Source organism: Mixophyes fleayi, chromosome 4 (genome assembly GCF_038048845.1).
Source record: "Mixophyes fleayi isolate aMixFle1 chromosome 4, aMixFle1.hap1, whole genome shotgun sequence".
Taxonomy (NCBI): domain Eukaryota; kingdom Metazoa; phylum Chordata; class Amphibia; order Anura; family Limnodynastidae; genus Mixophyes; species Mixophyes fleayi.
The window spans coordinates 194,628,043-194,650,972 of NC_134405.1; the positions used below are offsets into that span (position 1 = coordinate 194,628,043).

General features: G+C 39.2%; 1 protein-coding gene and 2 long non-coding RNA genes across 4 annotated transcripts; 2 read left to right on the forward strand and 1 right to left on the reverse strand.

Moving 5' to 3' along the window:
• Nucleotides 1-715: 715 nt before the first annotated feature.
• Nucleotides 716-1,253, forward strand: LOC142150042 (uncharacterized). The gene is made up of 3 exons (XR_012690987.1): nucleotides 716-812; nucleotides 900-980; nucleotides 1,072-1,253. It is a non-coding gene; the product is annotated as an uncharacterized LOC142150042 (long non-coding RNA).
• A 5,601-nt stretch (nucleotides 1,254-6,854) lies between these two features.
• Nucleotides 6,855-17,899, reverse strand: YAF2 (YY1 associated factor 2). 2 transcript variants are annotated; one of them, XM_075209063.1, is made up of 5 exons: nucleotides 17,749-17,899; nucleotides 17,473-17,598; nucleotides 15,567-15,671; nucleotides 14,791-14,943; nucleotides 6,855-11,023 (listed from the first exon to the last, which is right to left on the reverse strand). In XM_075209063.1, exons 1-5 carry the CDS (start codon nucleotides 17,772-17,774, stop codon nucleotides 10,786-10,788), a joined length of 648 nt encoding a protein of 215 aa, XP_075065164.1. In that variant the 5' UTR covers nucleotides 17,775-17,899; the 3' UTR covers nucleotides 6,855-10,785. The 2 variants fall into 2 exon arrangements, with proteins under 2 accessions (XP_075065164.1, XP_075065165.1); XM_075209064.1 differs by lacking the exon at nucleotides 15,567-15,671 and having other exon boundaries at nucleotides 17,749-17,898.
• Nucleotides 17,900-18,139: 240 nt separating this feature from the next.
• On the forward strand, nucleotides 18,140-21,929 carry LOC142152420 (uncharacterized). The gene is made up of 2 exons (XR_012691336.1): nucleotides 18,140-18,254; nucleotides 21,520-21,929. It is a non-coding gene; the product is annotated as an uncharacterized LOC142152420 (long non-coding RNA).
• The last annotated feature ends 1,001 nt before the right edge of the window (nucleotides 21,930-22,930 follow it).

The window sequence follows — 22,930 nt, forward strand, 5'->3', positions numbered from 1 at the left end:
CATATACAGAAAACAGAACCAAGACACAACATGATACACAAATATATACAAACACAGGTGACAGGGTAAAGCAAATCAGATTATATCTGACAGATAGTGAAAGGGATGGTAGAAATCAGCAAGAAGAAGGCCGAAGCTTAAGAAAATAGGGAAAACGGCTAGCGAAGCAGGCCAAGTAGTGCAGATGATGAAGGAACAGTAGAAGGAGCACACAAGGTAAGAGGGCCCTGCTCATGAGATCTTACACAAATAGGCATCACCCACAATGCTCCATTCTCTGCGGCCATCATTGCTGATTGGTCCACAGCAGAAACGAACGTCCATGTCTGAGTGTATAAAATGACAGAGGAGCCTGTCTGGCGCCGAGGAACATGAGAAGATGACGGGTGAGGAGAAGGTGTCAGTGGGGGTTGCAGCTATGGAGACAGAGTCAGAGATGGTGCTGGTGGGGACAAAATTTTTTGAAAAAGTTAAGGTGGTGGAGATGCTCAAGAAGAGCAAAGAGCAAAGTCGATGAGCCCAGGAGAGGTGGAGATGATGGGAAAAGTACTGGACCATTACGACTACGACATTAAAAAAAGTGAGTAGCACGTGTAATGTACCTGTTTGAAGGACTTTATGTATTTCATTCTAGTTTCACACAAAGCAATGTAAACGCCTGATTTGTAACATAGATTTTTTGGTGTCAGAACGATGAATTAACGGTGAGAAGGCCTGTTTAGTTACCACTTGTACCACTAATGTAACACCTGTTATCAAACAAGAAAAAATTGATGTTGAATACCAAGATATGAAAGAAGTTATACACAAAGGTATTTTAGTGAACATGTGTAGACAACTAAATGCTTTGGGCACATACCTCTACCATTATAATAACCAAAATGGTGCTCGTTTTCCAGAATATATGGAGGTTAAGCCCACTATTATTGTGATTGTGCTAGAGGGGCCACAACATAAACTGATCTCGAGCAGTGTGCAAGGTGAGCAAATGAGAGTATTTCTGGTGTTGGATATAGATTACAGATATAGAAGTTTAATAGTAAAAAAAATAATTATTTCCTTGTTTCGTAGGTAAAGAAATCAAAGGGAATATAAACCCAAGTGACATCAAGAAAAAAATGAAAAACCTTGAGAAAAATTTTAATGAAATGTGTATGCTGTTTGGAACTGTTCTGCCACAAACCACTAGCACCTTTAAAGTGCAATACTATTTTTTTCACTTGTCATATTCTCCAATAAAATTTTTGTACTTTTTCCTGCAATAAAACTGTTGCATTAACACTATGTGGTTTTTTCTGGGCATTTTACAAATATTAGTTAATAAAGGTTAATATGATTTCATAAGTTTAATAGTTCATAAAAGGTAAATATGAATAGGTTCCCAATATAGATGCAAAGGGTAATAACACACATGCTTTACACAAGTGTAATGGTCTGCAGCCAGACAGGTGCAATATACATCAATACAAAACACTAGTCAGTGATGTGCGGATACCGCACCACGTGGGACTGGTACAGACATCACTAATTTACATACACACGCCCCCCAGGTCGAGGAAGTATAGGAGGATTGTCGTGGATCGGTCGGAAATTTATACACACTACACAACGAAAAGGAGATTGAAACGAAAATATTTAACTGTACAACCAACCAAATGAGGCAACAATCGTCCATTTGGGAAGACTTTAGACCATCGTGTCACTACACACACTGACCCGACTTTCAAACGAGCGGTCGATGTCAGATGGTTGAGCCGATTATTGGACAAAAACTGTGTAGTGTGTAACTAGCTTAAAAAATTTCTTCTTCTGTAATGTGTTTATTGAGAGCAGCTGAATGAGCCTCTGAGAAACAAGGAATGTTACAAGAGTGTAAATACACTAGTAAAATCTCTGTTGAAGACATTTAAGAGTCTTGAATGTTTTTGCAGTTAGGAGTTGGTTGAGCTGACGCCTAACAGCAAGAATAGAAACATAGACTTTGAAAGTAGATAAGAACCGCTTGACCCATCTAGTCTGCCTAATTTTACCCTCAAACCCTATTTGATCCTTTAATCTATGAAAGGATATATTTATGTCTTTCCAAAACATATTTAAGTTTCACTACTATATTGGCCTCTACCACATCTGATGGGAGGCTATTCCACTTATCCACTATCCTTTCTGTGAAGTAGTTTCTACTCTGAATCTACTTGACTCCAGTTTCAGTGCATGTCTTAAACTCTCTTCCTTTGAAGAGTGTTTCCCTCCTGTACCTTGGTCAATCCCTTGATAAATATGAAAGTTTCTATCATGTCCCCCAGCTCTGGATCTAATAGAAAAGAAATGCAAGCAGATATACCTTATTTAAATATAAATGTACTTCTTGTTAAATGTAAAGCAAACTTAGTCGGTATAGTTAAGAATAAGTTTGAATACACAGAAAAATGTCAATCGGACAACAGGTGGCACCTTCAAAATGGCAGATCTCAATGATACCAAAGGTTTGTCCATTATCTGGGGTCTGACTGTCCAGAAATGGGAACTTTAAACTGGCAGTTACCTAGGAATTACAGTCTCTACAGTGTAGCTTATCTTTGGCGCAGTTACACTGCAATGTGCAAATAAAAATGTGTGCAGATTTAGACCTGGGAGGTGTCACGAGCCGCGGCGGTACGCCGCATCCTGGAGTGAATTAGCAGCCGGGCGCGTGCTTTAGTTTCTATGCTGTTATTATCCTTGTGACATAGATGTAGGAGGGTGTAGGGACATCCTCCAACACCAGGGAGAGCTCTCATATGATTTAAACTGGTTCATTTATATTTTTATACGTTTCCTGGTTTATGTTATTACCTATGCTAGTTCTAGCTAGTAATTAATTAGCTGCCTCCTGAGGCTGATTGTCAGCCCTGTCCTCCTCTGTCCTGATTGGCTCTTAGTACTATTTAAGGCAGTGAGATCTGAGCCTCACTGCCGATTATAGCATCCTGTTCCAGTACTGCTGCCTGCTATTTATTCCTGTGTTTGGTGTTTAACCTAAGATTGATTACCTGTGTATGACCTTTGCCTGTTCCTAGACTCTGAACCTGTGCTTCTGACCCTGATCTTACGCCTGTCCCTTTATCCTGAACCTGTGACCTTGACCTTTCTGCCTATACCTGACATATCCTCTGGTGCCCTGCCCAGTCCGCTGACATCTGGCCTGTCGCTACTCCGTGTGCAACCTCCTATACCTGTGCACTACCGTGTAAGCATAAACGAATACTACTCTGAGCAGAAGACCTGGGGGCATCTGAGTACCTGTGAGCACAACCAGTCTCTATGGGAAAGGTGGCTGCTAAAGGTGAAGACCTCTTCTACCTGTTCTATGACTTTATGCCGGCACTGGTGGCCATAACAGGAGGTGGGCACATCTTTGCTGAACATGCAAAGCCAGGAAGTATTTTCCCTATATGCCCCCAATTTTTTAGATGTTTTTTTTAGGTCAAGTAAACACGTCTCCTAATATCATCAGACCTCCATCAATCCCTCCCCTTAAATGGCCAACTGCCCATGTCCTCTAGCAATCAGCCACTCTGCACTTCCTGCTGAATGTGACATCAGTCTTCCATTTCTTTCTGAGCAATTATGTTTTGGAGTTCTAGAATGCTGAATCACATGCTCAACATTTCAGGACTGCAGATGAATTGTGATGTCACGGCAACACAGCTCAAGCTCTCTGTGGACTGAGGTGACACTATAGTGCCCTTGGATGTATGTGCAGTGTTGGTCCTTTTCTCACATGCAGTTCTGCTACATATCAAACATACATCTTGAGGCATGCCACACACCTCTCTGCTGGTCTTGGATAAATCATTGTGCCACCACATTATAAAATAATGGGCAGTTGGGGACCTTTTGTGACAAGGAGTATAGTGGCAAAGCATATGTGACAGAGGCAGAGTGGTGAGGGAATTTGACATATCCAGTTCCACTCTACCCACATTATTTATATAGCGCCACTAATTCCACAGCGCTGTAGAGAACTCACATCAGTCCATTCCCCATTGGGGCTTACAGTCTAAATTCCCTAACACACACACAGGTCAATTTGTTAGCAGCCAATTAACCTACCAGTATGTTTTTGGAGTTTGGGAGGAAACCCACGCAAACACGGGGACATACAAACTCCTCACATGCTCCCACACCTTTCTCCACTCCTCACATATGAAGTCAAAGGCATTTTACACAAACTAGCCATATTGTGGAACCGCAGTACAAATGTAGTATAGCTCTCCGAACCCTCCTCCATCAGCAACCGTAGCAGGGTAAAAGTTGCTAGAGGCCTTTCGGAAAAGGTAGACTTGAGGCCAGAGACCAAGGCCCTTCCACGTGCCACAGCACAAGTCCCAGCCAGAGGTGGGTCTCAGAGGAGGCGGTGAAGGGAAGGCAAGTCTAGAACCGCAAAAGTGTCTGCAAAAAAACTGCAAAAGTTACACAGGACCCTGGCAAACCCTGTAACAACGGCTACCCTCCTAATAGTTATGCCTATGGTGGTTTTCTAGTGTACAAGAATCTGGGTAATTACTTGTGATGCTGAAGCCGGCTTGTGACATCATAGACCTTCTCTTGATAAGGTTGTGCATAACAAGAGGCTTAACCCAAATGTGTGAAACTAAAACTTCTTCCTCAGGGACTTTTAAAACTATACACACACACACACACACACACACACACACACACACTAACAACTGGCAAAGTACTCCTACTTCATCTTATTCATTAAAACCAAAGCCTAAAAACAGAGTACAAAGCTACTAAACAAGTGTAGTAAGCCTATTTTACACCTCTCCCCTCATCTACTTTGCTCACCACAAGTTTTATCTCTCACTCTAGAACATTTGCTCATCATTCATACTACCTTAACTTAATAAAAAAAATATTTACAGAGAATAAAGACTTATATCAGGTTGGGTACTAATTTCCTATGCACAAAATACTGACACAAAGAATACAAACATGAAAATGCCTACACTGAAAATACTGGGAATTAGGAAATGTCTAACATTGTAAACACCAACAAGCAAGAAATGCCAACAGCCTAAATACCTACATGTAAGGAAACCCGACACATAAAATACAGACCGTGCGATTGGCAACAATGAAAATGCAGACAGTCACACTGCCGGCATTAAGACAGCAATGCGAGCGGATCCGACCTGCCCCCAAAAACCCTTGTGCTGCCAGCCTACTACTGGTTTCCGTGAAATCTGTGGGGAAGGGGGGAGCTTGGGCCCCTCCTTTCCTAATTTCATGAAAACAGACAGTAGGCCAACCAGCCAGGGGGGTAGCAGTATAGCAAGGGGATACGCAGCAGGGATCTCCCTGCCATAACAACAAACCAATCCCAGACCGTTTAGCACAGGGCTAGATTCCCTAGGGAGTGGGGTCCACAAAGATTGTGTGGTTTCCCCCCCCCCCTCTAGAAATACCCAGCCCAGTGTTAAAAGCATTAGGGCTATTCCTAAACCCCTGAGGAAGTAGGTGTAGGGTAATAAAGTGTGTGTAATGTAAGAATAAGTGAAACACTATTTTACTTTGTGGAACTACAAATCCCAGTCAGCCTGAGCTCCAACAACCTGGGCATACTGCTACTTGGAGAACCAGAAATGTCACCATGCTCTGACACCCAGGGCTTGCTGAGCCATGTAGTGCCACAAAGTGAAATAAAACACACAAATCTCTTTACAACCATATTAGTTTAATAAAAAAATAATAAAACCCTCAAAATAAATCACAACATCTTCTTTTCAATCACATATTTATTCAAAATAATAAAGCCCTGTATACTTACCATCTGATGCCTTCTTCTGTATGGGACCCAATATTGTAAGATTTCAATTCAACAAGGCTTTAAATAATAACTAGCTGGTGGGTCGGACCTGCTTGTATTGCCATCTTAATTCCGGCAGTGGGACTGTCAGCATTTTCATTGTCGGCAATCACACAGTCTTTATTTTATGTGTGTTGGGATTTCTTACATGTAGGTATTTAGGCTGTCTGGATTTTTTTCAGCGCTCACGTTAGGCATTTCCTACTTGTCAGTATTTTCAGTGTAGGCATTTTCACGTCAGCATTCTTTGTGTCAGTATTTTGTACATAGGAAATATGGTTACCACCCCTTATATCATGATTACACCTTAGCAGAAGCAAAGCAGGGAAAATCAATTAAGAACCAAAGTTAAACGGTGATCTGTTCAAATGACACTATCCAAATGAAAATAGACCATCTTCAGTTGTAGACTGAAATGATCTACATATGTTGTCCACTATGTGTATGTTAAATTGTAAATCACCAGCTGTAAACAAATAATAAATTGCCTAAAATTAACGAGCTCTCTTTAACCTATCACTTTCACCCTCTATTTAAAAAAAAATAAAAAAAATGGTTGGCCAAGAAGTGCAGATAAAATGTGTACTTTTTGGATAAATATTTACACAGACACAACCCTATCTTTGGTGCTATGTGGCCTAATATTCTGCACTTGTACTCCACCATCTTCAAACTTTTCTCTGGATATTTAATAAAAGTCCGTATGTTACGGTAATTAATCATAAGATTTCCCCCCCCCCCTAAAAAAATAAACAAACATCAGTAGGGGGTGCATGATGTACCTATTAAATATAACACAGCAGACTCATTTTCTTTAACTATCTGTATTTCATAGTAAACATCAAAAATCAGTACCGTTGTGCGAGTATGGATTTTAAACATCAAGTACAATGGTACAAAAATTGAACACAACACAAATGTCAGGAATTACAAAAGGCATTATTTAGATAACATTACATTTGAATTTGGGGTGGTGGTTGTAAACAAAAATGCAAAACCTGTATTCATAAAAATATTTTATTGGTACATGTACAGGATACCAACTTAGAATAATGGATTTCCACACCAGGCAATAATGAAATGAACACGGCAATGTATTTGATTTGACATTTACAGAAATATTGACATTGGGACTGAATGGTTACAGTGCAAGGAAACACAAGCCTTTTAAAAGGTGTGTTCACATGAGGTCGGGAGTAGGAATCTGCGCCACCAGCAAGTAGAGTTAACTTAAGGTGCCCCTGGCTCATATCAAGCTCTGTGCAGCCATTTTTCCCGAGCACTCCTCACTTCCTCTTACAGTCATACTAGAAAACCCAGATCATGGGGGGGGGAGGATGAGAGCAACAGAACCAATTAACCCCCATCTGCTGCCATTTAACGTCAACTAATTAACTGGATTTGTCAGCTCTGTATTACAGGACAGAGCACTGCAAAAAAATTCTGCACGTAACAGCCTGCAAGGCTTGCGTGAGGGGTACCTTTGTCAAATATTTACACTGCTGGTAGCACAGCTTTAAGGTTGAGTAACAGCATAAACTAAAAAGTGGTTGCTCTAAATTCGTGAAACCTGTTGCAAAATAATAAAAAACTAAAGTAAAACTAATTACTGTACATTCGTTTAAACCATATTTGATTTGCTGTGACTCTTCATAAGCAGAGAAAGGAAGCACATAATATTTTAGTAATTAGTACAGTATGTCCGAAATAAAAGGCTTATAAAGCAATCATTCTAAAAGACAGGTTGATTAAAATCAGAAGTGAATGCACTTTTATAGCACCATTGATTTTAAAACTCTTATTAACCAAAGGATTACTGAAATTCTAATATCACAATGCTTAATACCCATTAAAGAAATTCATTGGTGGAGCCACAAATTGTTGTGGTATCCTGTATAAAAAGTAAAATAAAACAAACATCTATTTTAATTTTGCTGCGTTGCCAAGGATTCACTAGACATTTTCATGTTGTAATCATATTATGCCAAATAGTAAATGTCAATATAAATCCAATATGTATTTTCATTTTCCTCTTCCCTGTTGTGCAACTTTTTATAGAATTAGAACGAATGTAAATGGAGTAAAAAAAATAGTTATGAAGTAAAAAGTTTGGGTAACAGGACATTGGAACACAAAATGCACATTTTAGATTTTGCCCAATAACAATCAACACAGAGATTAAAAGAGAAGTTCAATAAAGAAACAAGAACACTAAAGACAAAAACAAACTTGCCAGCATGTTAATACATGACAACTTATTACAGCCAGCGACAAAACCCAGAGTAACAGTTGCCCAAAATACACGTATAAAACAAAATAAATGGCAAAATTTCATACAAAGGCTATATTTATATTTTTTCCTATTTAAATCACACCAAGTACCAGCAGGTGCATTTAAGATAGTCACTTTGAGATTCCTGTAGCAGTAATAGTTGACAAAGTTGATTTTTGAGTTGTATACATAACTATGTGTCACAATTTTCCAAATAATACATATTTAGGCAGCTTGAACTATGATATAAAATTTTATTTCAATACATGCCCATAAGAATCTATTCAACATGTGTTAGTACTCACTAACCTAAAAGTGAAGATGGAATTACTAATAACACTGCATAACAAAATGATCAACCACATTTCCATGGCACTTCAACAATAATTTGTAACATTTAAGACTAAAAATGTGTGCTCAACCCTTTTGTGCCTCATAGTATTAAATAGATGCACGGAAAGCTATAGATGGTATCACCAATAGCAATTTCAAGAGGAACTCCTGTGAACAGTTACATTTGAGGTGGGGAGTCTACAATCTTCAACTTGCAGATAAGATAGACATTAAAAATTGTGAAATAAAATGGTCAGTCACCTTTTGTTCTTACACTAAACTAATGAACAGAATGCAATATGTATGCCAAAGGCAATATATCCCCCAGATTGATCAATCGCAGTACCTCAGTACTGTCCTTGATCCCTTGACAGTCCAGTAGCTTTTCATGGATGGAAATCAGCATTTTGCATACATAATTCAGGAGGCTTACACATTGTGAATGGAACAATATTAATGCATATAATTATTTGCTGGCCTAGTCTATTCACCAGCTTAGTTATTGTAACAAGGCTGCACAGCATTCATTTTAGAGAGCAGATATGATGCAAGGTTTGTCAACTTGCAAAGAGCCAGTAGTTTTGACAGCAATAATTTGAACTTTAGATACAACATATGATTTCTGTTAGGGCAGGTAATATGCAGCTTTACAGAACTCCAGCCAAAAACCACTCTCCCCTACACTAGCCACCTTTCCAATAGTACATCTTCCTTACCCTCCAATCACTGCTTGAACAGAAGAGGAAGGCAAAGCCACCACCTTCCAAGCAGTGAAGAGATTGAGTCAGTGGGTAAGATTCAAACAGTTCAAAACAATGAGGTGCCTCTTTCAGTGCACAATACCAGTTGTCAACTGATTATATCTTATATCCAGTGTCTCAACCTTCTCCAGCACCTGCTGGCCACAGAAGATGGTGGCTTCAGATTCAGTTCAGGTGGCATTTGAAGGTTAGAGGAGAAACTATTTCAGGTGGAGTTCATCTTAAATTTTTCGCGGTCCCATTTGAAATTGTAATGGTTTACTGTGAACTGTAATTACACACACATACATATACATATATATATATATATATATATATATATATATATATACACACACACACACACACACATACAGCAAGCTGGCATTAAAGGGCTAGTTAAACCTAAAAACGGAGAGGGTCTATATACATTTGTTCGAGACTGAGATTAAGTACATGTATGTACAGATTATTAGCCCTGTAATTTTTAGGTGAAGTAATTTTGCTTAGTCAACGTCAAAATGAGTCACGTGTGTAATTATGGTAAATGGCTAATTAAACAGGAACAAGTAGATTTCTAATGTCAATGTAATTTTAAGGGATCCAGTCATGAACAAACATTTTTTTTTTTTAGTTCTATGCTTTTAAATATAGGGTAGTGTAATGTATTCAATATTACAAATATAAAACATCAAGTATGTTGTTTCTCTCTGTTTCATTGATTTTGAGTCTCAGCAAGAGCCTTGCACCACAGTCAGCCTCATCTGGCGATACTACTTGCCGTACTTCCTTAAAGGCTAATTCACACAAACACACCATTGGTCAACTGCTTGCGAGTAGTCCAAGAAATTTGACTATCACAATGATCATTAACCTTATGATAACCACCCCTCAATGTTTACACCAGACTGCAGCTAAAACTCAAATGTGGTAAAAATGATGAATACATCATTTTGTGCTGCAAACGTTTCAAAAATCTGTGTGAACAATCCCTAAGTGGTAAGTTGCACACTATCTGTACTTAGATATAATACAGGGTTACCTATTGATAGGTAATGAGGCTGAGGGAGATACAGACCAGGTTCACCATGTGAAGCAATTTGTTCCAACAATAAAACCGTTTAATCTGACTTTTGTGCAAAATAGATAACTATACCCTTTAAAACATAAATAAAAATGATACACAAATTGGCGATAGTGTCCCTGTTACTACTGTACCTTATCAGTTGTTTAATAAGCTTGTAAAGCAAACAGACTATAGGGTAGACATGGCAGCCAGAACACACTGTAGTCATATGGTAAATATTGGAGAGCCTCAAATAAGCAGAACATCTTTATAAAATGTGGAGTAGTATATATTATTTCTGTTCATATCAACCCTTTTCATATTTCGGTGTCACATTAATAGTCTTTTCTTTCAAGGTGCACTTACAAGTGTAGAGTTAAAAAAAAAAAAAAATTAAGTGCATACATAACCATTTTCTTCCTCAAAAAATACCAGATTTGCATCAGATTTTTTTTCCATGTAACTGTGGTGACTATTAGCAAAGATTCTTGTCACAATATCAAGAAAAGACTAGAGAGAAACTTTAATGAGATTCCCCATTTACTGACGATGTTTCTCCCCTGGGTGATGATGACCTGGATATTCCTCTCTCTGTGTTTTCAGAGCCAGATCCACTTTGACTGTGCTGGTCCACTGATGTGGCACTGGATGTAGGGGGGGACTTTGTTTTCTCCTTAAAGTCTGTAATAATGACTGTTAGGTCCCCCACAGTAACCTCCAAATGCTGTGCACTACTCCTATCCACATTTTTCAATCGTGGCCTAGAACAAACAGATAAAAATATAATATTATTCATGTTAATAAATTGAAAGCATTTAAAGATTTTCCATACTCCAAAAATATAATGAATTTGACACCATCCATGAGCATATCAATATATATTGCCCGCTCTAGAAAGTGTATACACATACATATATTTTATATACATTTTCTCTGTCTACACACATACATTACCACAGAATGGATAGCTAACCTTACAGTAAATTGTAAAGGTGTTTCAAGATTCTTTTAATCCCAGGAGGTATGATTGGTGGTATGGGATTCCAATTTAATCCTTATGTTCCAATCAATATACTTTTGGATTTTGTTGCTTCACAGAAAACCCTAAGACAAGTCAATTATGAATAAAGCATTTCCCACCCATACTCCATTCTGATATAGATATATAAAAAAAAAAATTAACTCATCTTTCATTTTGTCTAAGCATGACACACAAATGTGGACATTTGTTATAAACAAATTATCTATTTTTAATCCCTTCCATCACTATCAATAACAAATAAATACGTTAGAAAATTAATGTACATGTATTGCCCAACATAACTTAAGGGATGAGGTGAGTTCTATAAAACTGGAGGAAGGAGAAATTGTATTTAAAATGGTGGTAAATTAAGTAAATACTCTTTTAGTTCAAAATGTGATGGTAAACTGGAGGTAAAGTGGTGGACTTTATTCATTATAACATCGCGTTAGTTTGCCACAATTCCACTTCCATAAAATACCCCCAGAATTCTATAAAAAAACAAAACAAAAAAATAAAAATAAAAAGCAATTCTTGTTATAAAAATATACTTTGGAAAGGATTTAAAAATTCAAATTGAATTTCTCAACACCTAATTTCATGTGTTTATAAAACTATGCAATCCTACATCTTAAATAGTCTAAGAAAACCCACACGAGATGAGATTATTGAAATGTGCAGTGGCACTGAAGAGAGTGGGTTTAGAGTACAGTTCAGGATTAGGAAAAAAAAATCTTCATCACGTTTATATCACACCTGTCTTCATACCATCACCTCTAATGACTACACACTTCTTAATTGTCATAGAAGATGCAGTACCTAATGTTTTCACAGGTTAGTAGACTGAGGAAAATGTGCCATATGATTAGGCATATATTGAAAACTATTTACATTATACCTGTTAACTGCACGTTAAGGGATGTTGAAATCTTAAAACAGAAAAAGAAAATCCATATGTATAGTAAAATAAAATGCTAGCTCGGAAATAAACAACCCTAATACATTCCCGTCTAAATGCATTAGCTATATAAGTCTGTTTTTCATTTGTATTTGTGCATTATGAAAAATGTTTTCAACTTGTAAAGAGTACAAATTTATGCTGCATTGTTTGTAATCAACACTGTAGATTAATCATTCAAATTGGCCAATGCAAAAATATAACTGCAATATATGTTTGCATTGGCCAATTTGCGCAATGCAAAAAAATAAAAAAAGTGTGCATACCAAGGTAATTTCTAATTTCCGTTTGGCCTTACAGAAAAGTGCTACATTTTTCTTTTTAATGCAAACGTAAATGTTATATTTTAAACAAAACAACTTTAGTTTGAGCAGCACAGTGGTTAGAATTGTTGCCTCACAATGTTGGGGCCATAGCTGTGTGGAGTCTGTATGTTGTCCATGCGTTTCCTCCCACACTCCAAAGACATAGATGTATGTATAGATGTATGTATGTAGATCTGGATGGATGTATGCATAGATGTATGCATAGATGTAGCAAACAAACAATACTGGGTATTAACAAAAGAGACAAAGCTTAAGAGGGCCCTGTTTGCAAACTGGCAGTTTGTAGGAAAATAGGATTTTTACATATGAGGTAAAGGGCCACTTATTACATATTAGTTGAGCTAGACAACAATTGGAAAAAAGTGCCTAGTGGGGCTTTATGATCCAGTCACACAGCAAAGTTAGTGTTGGGATCAGAGTTCTGAGTGAACGGAATAGAGCAGAGGTAATCAGGAAGTATAGTCTAGGGGGATTAATAATGTGACCAAAAAGGCAGATTTTCAAAGAACATGAGAGGCCATGAGAAAATCTTGTTGTACTAGGCAGGAAATTCCAGAGTATGTGCAGACTGAGAAAAGTCCTGTAACCAGGAATGTGAGTAATGTGTGTGGATGGGCAACGCTGTGGCACTGCACTGGGGCCATGAGTTTGATTCCCAACTATGGTCTTATCTGTGTGGAGATTGTATGTTCTGTTGTGTATGTGCGTTAGGGAATTTAGTCTGTAAGCTCCAATGGGACAGGAACTCATGTGGGTGCCTAATATCCTCTGCGCAACGCTGCAGAATTGGTAGCGCTATATAAAAGGCGATCATGAAGAGAGGTACAGATCTTAGGACAGAAGCTGGAAAATATTTAGAGACAAGGGAAGATATGTATGTTGGTGCAGTTTTGTTAATGGCTTTGTATGTTAATAGCAATATTTTATATTGGATTTGGTAAAATACAGGAAAACAATGTATGGACTGAGAGTGGAGCAGTAGTAGATGAACGTTTGGCAAGGAAAATTAGTCTAGCTACTACATTCAGAATAGATTGTAGGGCTAAAAATCTGTGTAGTGGAACACCAGTAAGAAAGGAATTGCTCACAATATTTAAGCTGGGAGATGAGAAGTGGTTTAATTACAGATTTCTGCAGTTGTGAAATATATGCATTTTCTGGCCATGTTTCTTAGATCTATGTAACTTTATTTGGAGACAGATTGTACGTGCAGAACAGTTCAGAGTAAAAATTCACACATAGGCAGCAAGCTTGAAGGGTAGAATTGGTTATTGAGAAAAGATATAGAGAAATATAGGTAGCTACTGTTGACTGGTGGCTAGAGGAGATCCAAGATGAAATGACAAAGATATTTAGTAAGAAGGGCCAACAGCTGGTGAGAGATCCAGACAGAATAGATACAATTGAGTATTATCTGCATGGAGACGATACTGAAGTCTAAAGGAGTTTATTACTTTTTTTTTGTTTTTTAAGAAAAATAGTGCCTAGCAGCACCCCAACTGATGGAGGAAGCAAAGAGGAGGTAGATCAACAGTAACAAACACTGAAAGGTAAAAACAAGCCCAGCCCAATCACCCATGCAAGTAATTTATTTGTGTCTTAAAAATGCCACAGCTGCCCCCCCCCCCCTCCCCCCATACACACACTACATCCAAGCTATATTCTTAAAAATTAGAACACTTTCCTTTAGAATTCCATTACAGAAAATTCAAGGGGCACTTTAGAAAGTTTTATGCTTCAGGCATGCTCCAAGGCACAAAACAAAGAAACATCTCTGTGAAATGTTGCTTTGCTTTATTAGTCATTTTGCCGTTACATTACATATTACGTCATTTGGATTCTAAGGGGTATATTTACTAAACTGCAGGTTTGAAAAAGTGGAGATGTTGCCTATAGCAACCAATCATATTCTAGCTGTCATTTTGTAGAATGTACTAAATAAATGATAACTAGAATCGGATTGGTTGCTATAGGCAACATCTCCACTTTTTCAAACCCAGTTTAGTAAAAATACCCCTAAGTGTCCGGATCCCCCAAAAATCCCATACTGTTTTAGATGTTTTTGCTGGGTAGACATTTTCTGCTGCATCCAAAGCGTGTTTTTGAGTTATAAGCAACAGATTATTAGTGACCACAGTAATAAAAAAAGGTTATTGTATAACCTCCAGACAGGTTAACAATATAAATATATAAATTAAAACGAACTTTCTAATCAATAAATACCTTGCTTTCTTGTTACTGTTCTTTTTAATAGGTGCTTCTTTTTCACTCTTTTCCTTCTCTATTTTCTCTTTTTTCTCTTTCTTTGACTGCATGGGAGGCACAAACTGCTGAGTTACCTGCTGTGCAACCAGCTGCGATACAGGACGAGGTTTCCTGCATGAAGAAAACATTGAATTATTGCTGACATTTTGGTTACAGTCCAAACAATTGTCCTGAACAAAACATTTTTTTGATAACAGGTACGAGATCTTTTATCCTAAGACCCAGTATTCAGAAAGACATGAAAGAAAACAAAAACATATAATTAAGAATATTAGCTATCTGCGCTCAAACACAGGCAGTATGTTGAGCATCACTTTTCGAACCTTCAGTCAAGTAAAAATCTATGAGAAACTAAAAAGGGCCTCATTAAGGCAATGCCTTTTGATACTTTAATAAAAGAAAAACAAAAAGATAACTCCTGTTAATCTTCCCTGGGAGCAAATTTGTAAATATAACCTTTTTTTTTTATTTGGATTTATTTTATTATTTGTAACATGCAAAGTATCAAAATAAATCCTTAAGATTATAGTGTAGTTTAATTGTTCAGCATCAACATATTTTGTCATACCAGAGGTGATTATACATATAACCCAAAAGTGGTGTGAAACAGTGTCATAGCTACAAACAGACAAAGGGTAAAAAGACTAAGTCAAGCTTTAAATAATATTTGAAATAAAGCTAATATTTGCCCAAAGAAATGTCTTTTGTTTTAAATTATTGTGACGTCAAAATACCTTTTGTAGACGTTTCTGTGAATCCCAGTAACAATTTTCTTGCTTTGTGGCTTTTCAAAATGCAGTCCTGGTAGGGGAAGTGCAGCCTGCAGTGACTTCATAGCTCTGTGGGCAATGATTGTGGTGGAAAACTACATCTACTATCATGCATTGCATGCATAACAGTAGCAATAAACAATATATTTCTCTCCTATGACATCATTACCAAGCTGTCTGAAGCCTGGTTGGACCAACTAGTGTCTGAATACTGCCTGTGCAGTTCGTCAATATTAAAATAATAGGGACATTTGACAGGTACTAAAATTGCCAGATACTCCCTTAAAGAACCCCAGTTTTGATTTAATGGTTGTTGAACAAAATACACAATATAACCCTATTTTTGTGCTGATCTTCCAGCACAGACCCCAGGTTTTTAAAAAAAATTGATATTGGTAATTATAGTCATTGTAAATGTCCCTAGTGTTTAATAATTACACTGCAAATTCTGTTATTCTGTAAATAATATACAATTCTTACTACCGTATTCTAATTATCTGGACTTTGTACACTAATATTTATTAAAGAATGACAATTAAAAAGCAAAAGACAGAGAGAGCGATGCAAAATTAAGTTTGTGTTTGGAGGGGTCAGGTCGGGCAAGGCTGTCCTAAATCTGCATTGCAGTGTATTTTGGTCCGAGCAAACATTAAAACAAGATTTCTCTACAGGGTCCCAGACAAGGCTGGATCTTCTAAACTAAAGCTCAGCATTACCATGTTGTATTGTCAAATAGGTAGATTTAGACCAACTAGATTTAATGGAAACCTTAGATTGAAAGTAAACTGGTCCATTAAAAAAAAATAAAGTAATCCCACAAAAGGACACATAGATATATAATGGACACATCAAAGTATAGCACTAAATAACATTCTAAAAATTGGAAGCCTATATACTAATGGTGCACACACAAAATGCAGCCCCCCCCTCAGTGTTGATAAACGTATGTTAACATAGCTTTAATGGATTTAGAGATCATTGATCTTGATGGGAAATGCTTTTTCAAGTACAAACAAACACTTGTTTCATGTACTGCTCAGGTCTAACCACTACTTGCAGTATTTACGGTCCAACCTGGGCGTTGAGCCACAGGTGAGACCCATAACATGAACGGACCCTAAGCAAATCCACCATGATGTGGGTCCCATCTTTTTGCGGAAAGCTTTCTATCTCTGCTTAGTAAAATGGAATGCCTCTATTTTGCATCACTCAGGAATAAAGAAGTAGGTGTGGTACTGTGGACAAACTATAGTGATTGAGACCCAGTCTCCTAACAAAAATGTTTGGTGGATTTGAGTAAAGTTTTAACCTGTAATGTCACAGCAAATGCTATGCCATGAGACTTTTATCACATCTATGCAGTTTACCATGGGGGAAAAAAACTGCATGTAAATGCAGAAAAGGTGTTCAAAAATATTCCAATAATAAACAATGAAACATTTCATGTACAGCTAAACAAGTGTAAAATCATTCAGTGACTGCACATGTTGTAGTAAACACATCACAAGCATAAGTGTGTATGTTCCTTAAGTGCTGAGTAGCTATTGCTGTTTGTGAAGGAGATGTGGTAATACTCCAACACACATATATATATATATATATATATATATATATATATATATATATTCATTCGCTGTAGCTTGAGGATTCGTCCATGAAAACGTTCCTGATTTTTATATAGCAGTGCATCTAGTTCGGTATGCTAGATGCAATACTCGTACCACTAGATTACATATTACATGTATAATTAAATATAGCTGAAACGCATTAAAGTGTTGGCTAGTGGTGACGTTAATGTGCGGGAAGTGTGTTATTGTCCTCTGTGCTATTGTGGTGATGGGCAGTATTGGGGTGTAGGTGTGGGTCTCACCGGGTGGAGGTCCCTTTGCGCACATCACACATTAGGCACTTAAAGGCCTCGGCGCTGTTCTTGAAGGTGCAAACACTGCAGTCCCAGTATCCCTCGTCTGACGACGGCTTCGGCTGCCGCTTCGGCCTGAGGGAGAGAGAAGCGTGAGACACAGACATGTCTTACATGTAGCACACAACAAGGCCTGCTCCCATCTGCCATAGCCTCAGGCTCTCCTGCATGGCGAGGCGTAGTACGCTGCCCACCCCCCACACGCCTGCCTCTGCCCCGGCTCACCTTGTAGGGCTTTTCTTGTCTCCCATGCTGCGGCGGAGGAGGAAGAACGGAGGCCGAGCGGGGACGCCCGGACGGTGAAGCGGGAGCAGGCGGCTGCACCGACCGCGATCAGCCGCAGCCAGCTGTCCGCCGCCGCCACACGTGACCCAGTGCGGCCAATCACAGGACGCACATGGCTGAGTCGGACAGCGGGAGAGGCGTCAGCTCATCATCTGACTAGGCTTGTAATGGAGAGGGATCGTGGTACCGCAGTCACAGCCTGGAAGGAGGACACCACTGGATGCAGAGGTGGGCTGGAAGAGGATTGATGGAGGCCAGAACTGCGTGGGCACCACTCTGAGGGAGGAGAGGAAATGGAGTGCAACAGTAATTTAGCATTGCAGCGAGCTGGACTATTTGGGTGCTGTCAGCTGCTGAATCTGACTTGAACTGCATGCTAAGGCGACACTAATGGATGAATATGCAGTTATCTTACAGGGAATTTTGTATTCTGTTTTGTCATAAAGGTAAACTTGTGGATGAGTCACTATGGAGAAGGTGATAATTAGGATATTATACAGCATGGTATGTGAAACATCTATTGTCCCATTAGGAAATTCTTGAACTTTAAAATGCACATTTTATGCAGGTCATTCACAGGGGAGGGCTGGCAAAGTTCAGCCCAGGGAACGGGGGCAAGACTCAACTCAGCAGCCTATTTTAAAGGACAAAAAATGCTGGTGGCCTATTGACCCAGCCCAAGATAGCCCTCTTGCAGATGCCCCCCATCGCAGCCTGCCCCTCGTCATTCACAAAAAAGAAAATTGTCTCCTGGTTTTGTGGCTAAAATTAATTGTAGTACTGCCCTGGGATGAAATTGACAATCAATTAAAAAGCCTGATGTGTTATTTGCTTCAAGACCTCTGTCAAGATGGTGTCAGGGAGGTGCGAACCAAAATGTAACACCATGCCCTTGATCTTGGAGACAGGGCCCATAAGGCCAAGTCATTAATCCAAAGTGATCCAAAAATGATAACTGAGGCACTTTGGACTTTTTGCTTGTTTATTGCTGCCTTCTGCCTTCTTGGTCCTCACTTTCTGACTGCAGGAAAATGTTTCCTGATTTCAGCCAGATGCTGGGGCTATAATTATTGGCAGCATTTCATTTATTTATTTTTCATCTTGGGTATATTACTCATTTTTCATCACTCTAAGGGCCCTGTCTCTGAAATCTAGGGGTGGTGCTACATTTTTGTTCTCATCTCTCCATTTTCTTAGGGCATTCCAGAGCTGTAACGTAAGAGTTTAGTACCTGGGGTGAGAAATAAAAATGTCGCTGCCCCTAGCTCTCAATTGTAACCAAATGAACCTAAAATATTCATAAACTGCGCCCCCCCCTTAAGCGGTTGCCCCTATCGCACAGCCCCAGGTAGGAGGTGAACATTTAGGAATAGGGGAAAGCTTAGTTAGCTCCCAGGGTAAACTGTATTCTTGTGTATTGTGTGCTGTCACCAAGTGCATAAAAATACGAGTGATGCACAATGTTGCATTCGTCAGGCTTTTTTCTATAGGAAAAAGCCCCCTTCGCCTCCAAGCACCAAGATTAGAATGATCATTAGATAGCAAATGACTTCAGATTTTCCTTAGCCCTTAGGGGTCAAGTGTCTTCTGACCCAATTGTTACGAAGGGAGTTACGTAGATACGTGCCCCCTAAGAAGCATTCTGACTTTATTTGATTATCCAGTGCATATTGGTGATCACATACACCCAAGATGTGAAACATCTATTTTTCACATACACCCAAGATGTGAAACATCTATTTTCCCATTGGGAAATTTTTATATAATACATTTAGTACTATATATTTACATACTTACCAAAACTGGCTTTAGATACATGTGTAGCATAATGAAATTGATCAAATATCAGCGCTGCTTTCTTTGATATCTTTAAAATGTCAATAATGTGGGAACCACCATTTCTAACCTTGAAAACACGGGTAGTCTTATCGTTTACAGTACCTTCCACAGTTGCTCATGCTGACCACACCACAATTTTGATTGAAAAAATATAACTTTATTTTGCATAAAGATACAAAAAACAGACATAAGACATTATATTCCAGTGTACTTCATCGTAGTGCAGCTGAAAGCACAATACACTAATATGAAACATAAATCAGACATACTTTTTAACACAATATAAGACTTATGGCACAAGATATGACATCCTACCCTATTCATCAAGTACTGCACTGTTCATGCATCACTTGAACAAGACAACTGTTTCACCAAGCAAATTATGTAAAGGGAAGGTGGTATATCACAGACCCATTACAGTCTAAATTCCCTAACACACACACACACACCATTTTAAGGGCAGCCAAATAACCTACTAGTATGTTTTTGGAGTGTGGGAGGAAACCCACGCAAACATGGTGAGAACATACAAACTTCACACAGATAAGAACACGGTCAGGAATTGAACTCATGACCCCAGTGCTGTGAGGCAGAAGTGCTACCCATTAAGCCATCGTGCTGCCCAAAAAACTTCAACAGTGTGATGGGAGAATGGGATGGAGGGGGTAAGAAAGGGGAAGTCACAGGCCCAAAGCTTTTTTGGAAAACAGACTCATACAGGGAGAAAGTGCAGTATAAGAAGACTTTAGTGCTCTTCTTCCTTAGGACTGTCCATGGTGGAATAGTCTATAAGCAAGCTGTGATCGGCCTGCGACAGTCCTGCATAGACATCTTCTCCTTTTTAAAAATGAGGCGATTCCTGGCATGCCATAAAGCATACTTAGAACAGTTCATAAGGCGCCAGGCCTATTGGATTGCCATCCATGCAAAGTTTTTATGTCCATTAGCTACCTTCTCCCAAACATGTTTTGCAGTTGCTGGAACATAATCCATCACATCCTTTACACATTTTTTTTTTCGTTATTGAATACCTGGAACGGTGATTTTTTTAACCCAAATGCTCCAAAATAGTGCAAAACACAAAAGTATGCATAGGGGTATGGTTTCAGGCTCTCTAAAGAAAAGGGGCCCCTTCATTTCTCCCCCCAAAAGGCCCCTTAGGAGATCAAGAATAGAGGGTCCTTTTTGTCATGGGTTCTGCTGAAGCTTCACCCCGAAAGAGGTGACGTTCGAGGATTCAAGACGGCCTAAGTGTTCCGGCTGATGTTCTAAAAAATTCCCTGCCAAGCCAGAAGCCCGGAGCAAAGGAAGCGATGTGTAGCAAAAAAGTGGGATTCGTGCACCGTGCCATAATCTCAAGTGAGGTTCACCACTCCCCTAATGATTTTAGGCAGCTTCTTGGCCAGAGGACCAAGTTAGCCCATCCATTATTGGAGGGCCCCTGACTTACCTTCCTGGGACAGTACTACACTTGATCTTAGCGAAAAGGCCAAGAAGCGTCCTTTACACATTCTCATTTTGCACGGGGAGACTGGCGAGAGCAGGCTGCTGGGCACAGTGGACGCTATTTTAAGCTAGGCATCTCCTCTTGCCAGCCACTGTTAAGCTTATTTTAAAATGTATTATCATATGTTTTCCTTATGTTACAACTACACTATTAAATGTTGCCAGGTGAGTCCACCAATGTAAAGTTAGTCCTATTATTAGTACAGCATGCCAGGTATATTAGTGTAATGCTGCATCTGTACTTTAGGTATTGGTATGTTTTAAGAGAGCCTGACACAAGAAGTCCTAGGTAAATGAGCATCTCTCCTCAGCTGGGATTAAGGGGGAAATATAGTCTTCTTCACAACCGGCATCCTTTGTCCACAGGAAGTGGTTGATCATCACATTGTAACTATATGTCTATTTGGTGTGTGCTGGCCACTACTCTGTGAACCACCAAGGGAGAAGTTGTTGCCTTGACAACAACATTTCAAGGGTGTGTGCTCCTTTTTGTTGCTGTGTGTATGTCAGAAATCTGCTATATAAAATATCCCAATGTTAAGGGTACTGTGATGAAGCACAAACTTGGTTAAATAATCTTAGATAGCCCCTTGTGCCCTGATATCAGGGCTGAGGCAAAGATGCTGATGAGAAATAGAAGTGTGTATTGTGCACCGCTGTGAATCCCCTGGTACTGATACATCGGTTTAATTATTTTGTGTATTGTTTTTGTAAGCGTGTGAGATATAGATATATATAGATATAGATATATATATATATATATATATATATATATATATATATATATATGGACAAAAGTATTGGCCACACCTGTTAATTATTGAATTGAGGTGTTTCAATCAGACCCATTGCCAGAGGTGTATAAAATCAAGCACCTGGCCATGGAGTCCCCATTTGTAAACACTTGTGATACAAAATTAGTTTTGTTCTGAAGAGCTCAGTGACTTCAAGCGTGGTTATGTGATAGGATACCACCTTTACAATAAGATGGTTCGTGAAATTTCATCCCTGCTGGATATTCCATGGTCAACGGTAAGTGATATTATTAAGTGGAAGCATTTCGGAACAACAGCAACTCAGCCACCAAGCGGAAGACCACATAAAATCATAGACCGGGGTCAACAATTGCTAAGGCGCATGGTGCGCAAAGTCGCCAACGCTCTGCTGATTGTATAGCTGAAGAGTACCGAACTCCCACTGGTATTAATGTAAGCACAAAACTGTGCAGCAGGACCTTAATGGAATGGGTTTCCATGACCGAGCAGCTGCATGTAAGTCTCGCATCACCAAGACCAATGCCAAGCGTCGGATGGAGTGATATAAAGCACGCCGACACTGGACTGTGGAGCGGTGGAAACGTGTTCTGTGGAGTGACGAATCACACTTCTCTGTTTGGCAGTCAGAGCGGCGAGTCTGGGTTTGGCGGATGCCGGGAGAACGTTACCTGTCTGACTGCATTATGCCACCTGCTAAGTTTGGTGGATAAGGGGTATGGGGCTGCTTTTCAGGGATTGGGCTAGACCCCTTATCTCCAGTGAAGGACAATCTTAATGCTTAAGCATACCAAATCATTTTGGACAATACTATGCTTAAAACTGTGTGGCGACAGTTTGGGGAAGGCCCTTTTCTATTCCAATTTGACTGTGCCCAAGTGCACAAAGCAAGGACTGCAAAGACATGGTTTGATGAGTTCAGTGTGGAAGAACTTGACTGGCCCGCACAGAGGCCTGACCACAACCCCATCGAACACCTTTGGGATGAACTGGAACGGAGATTG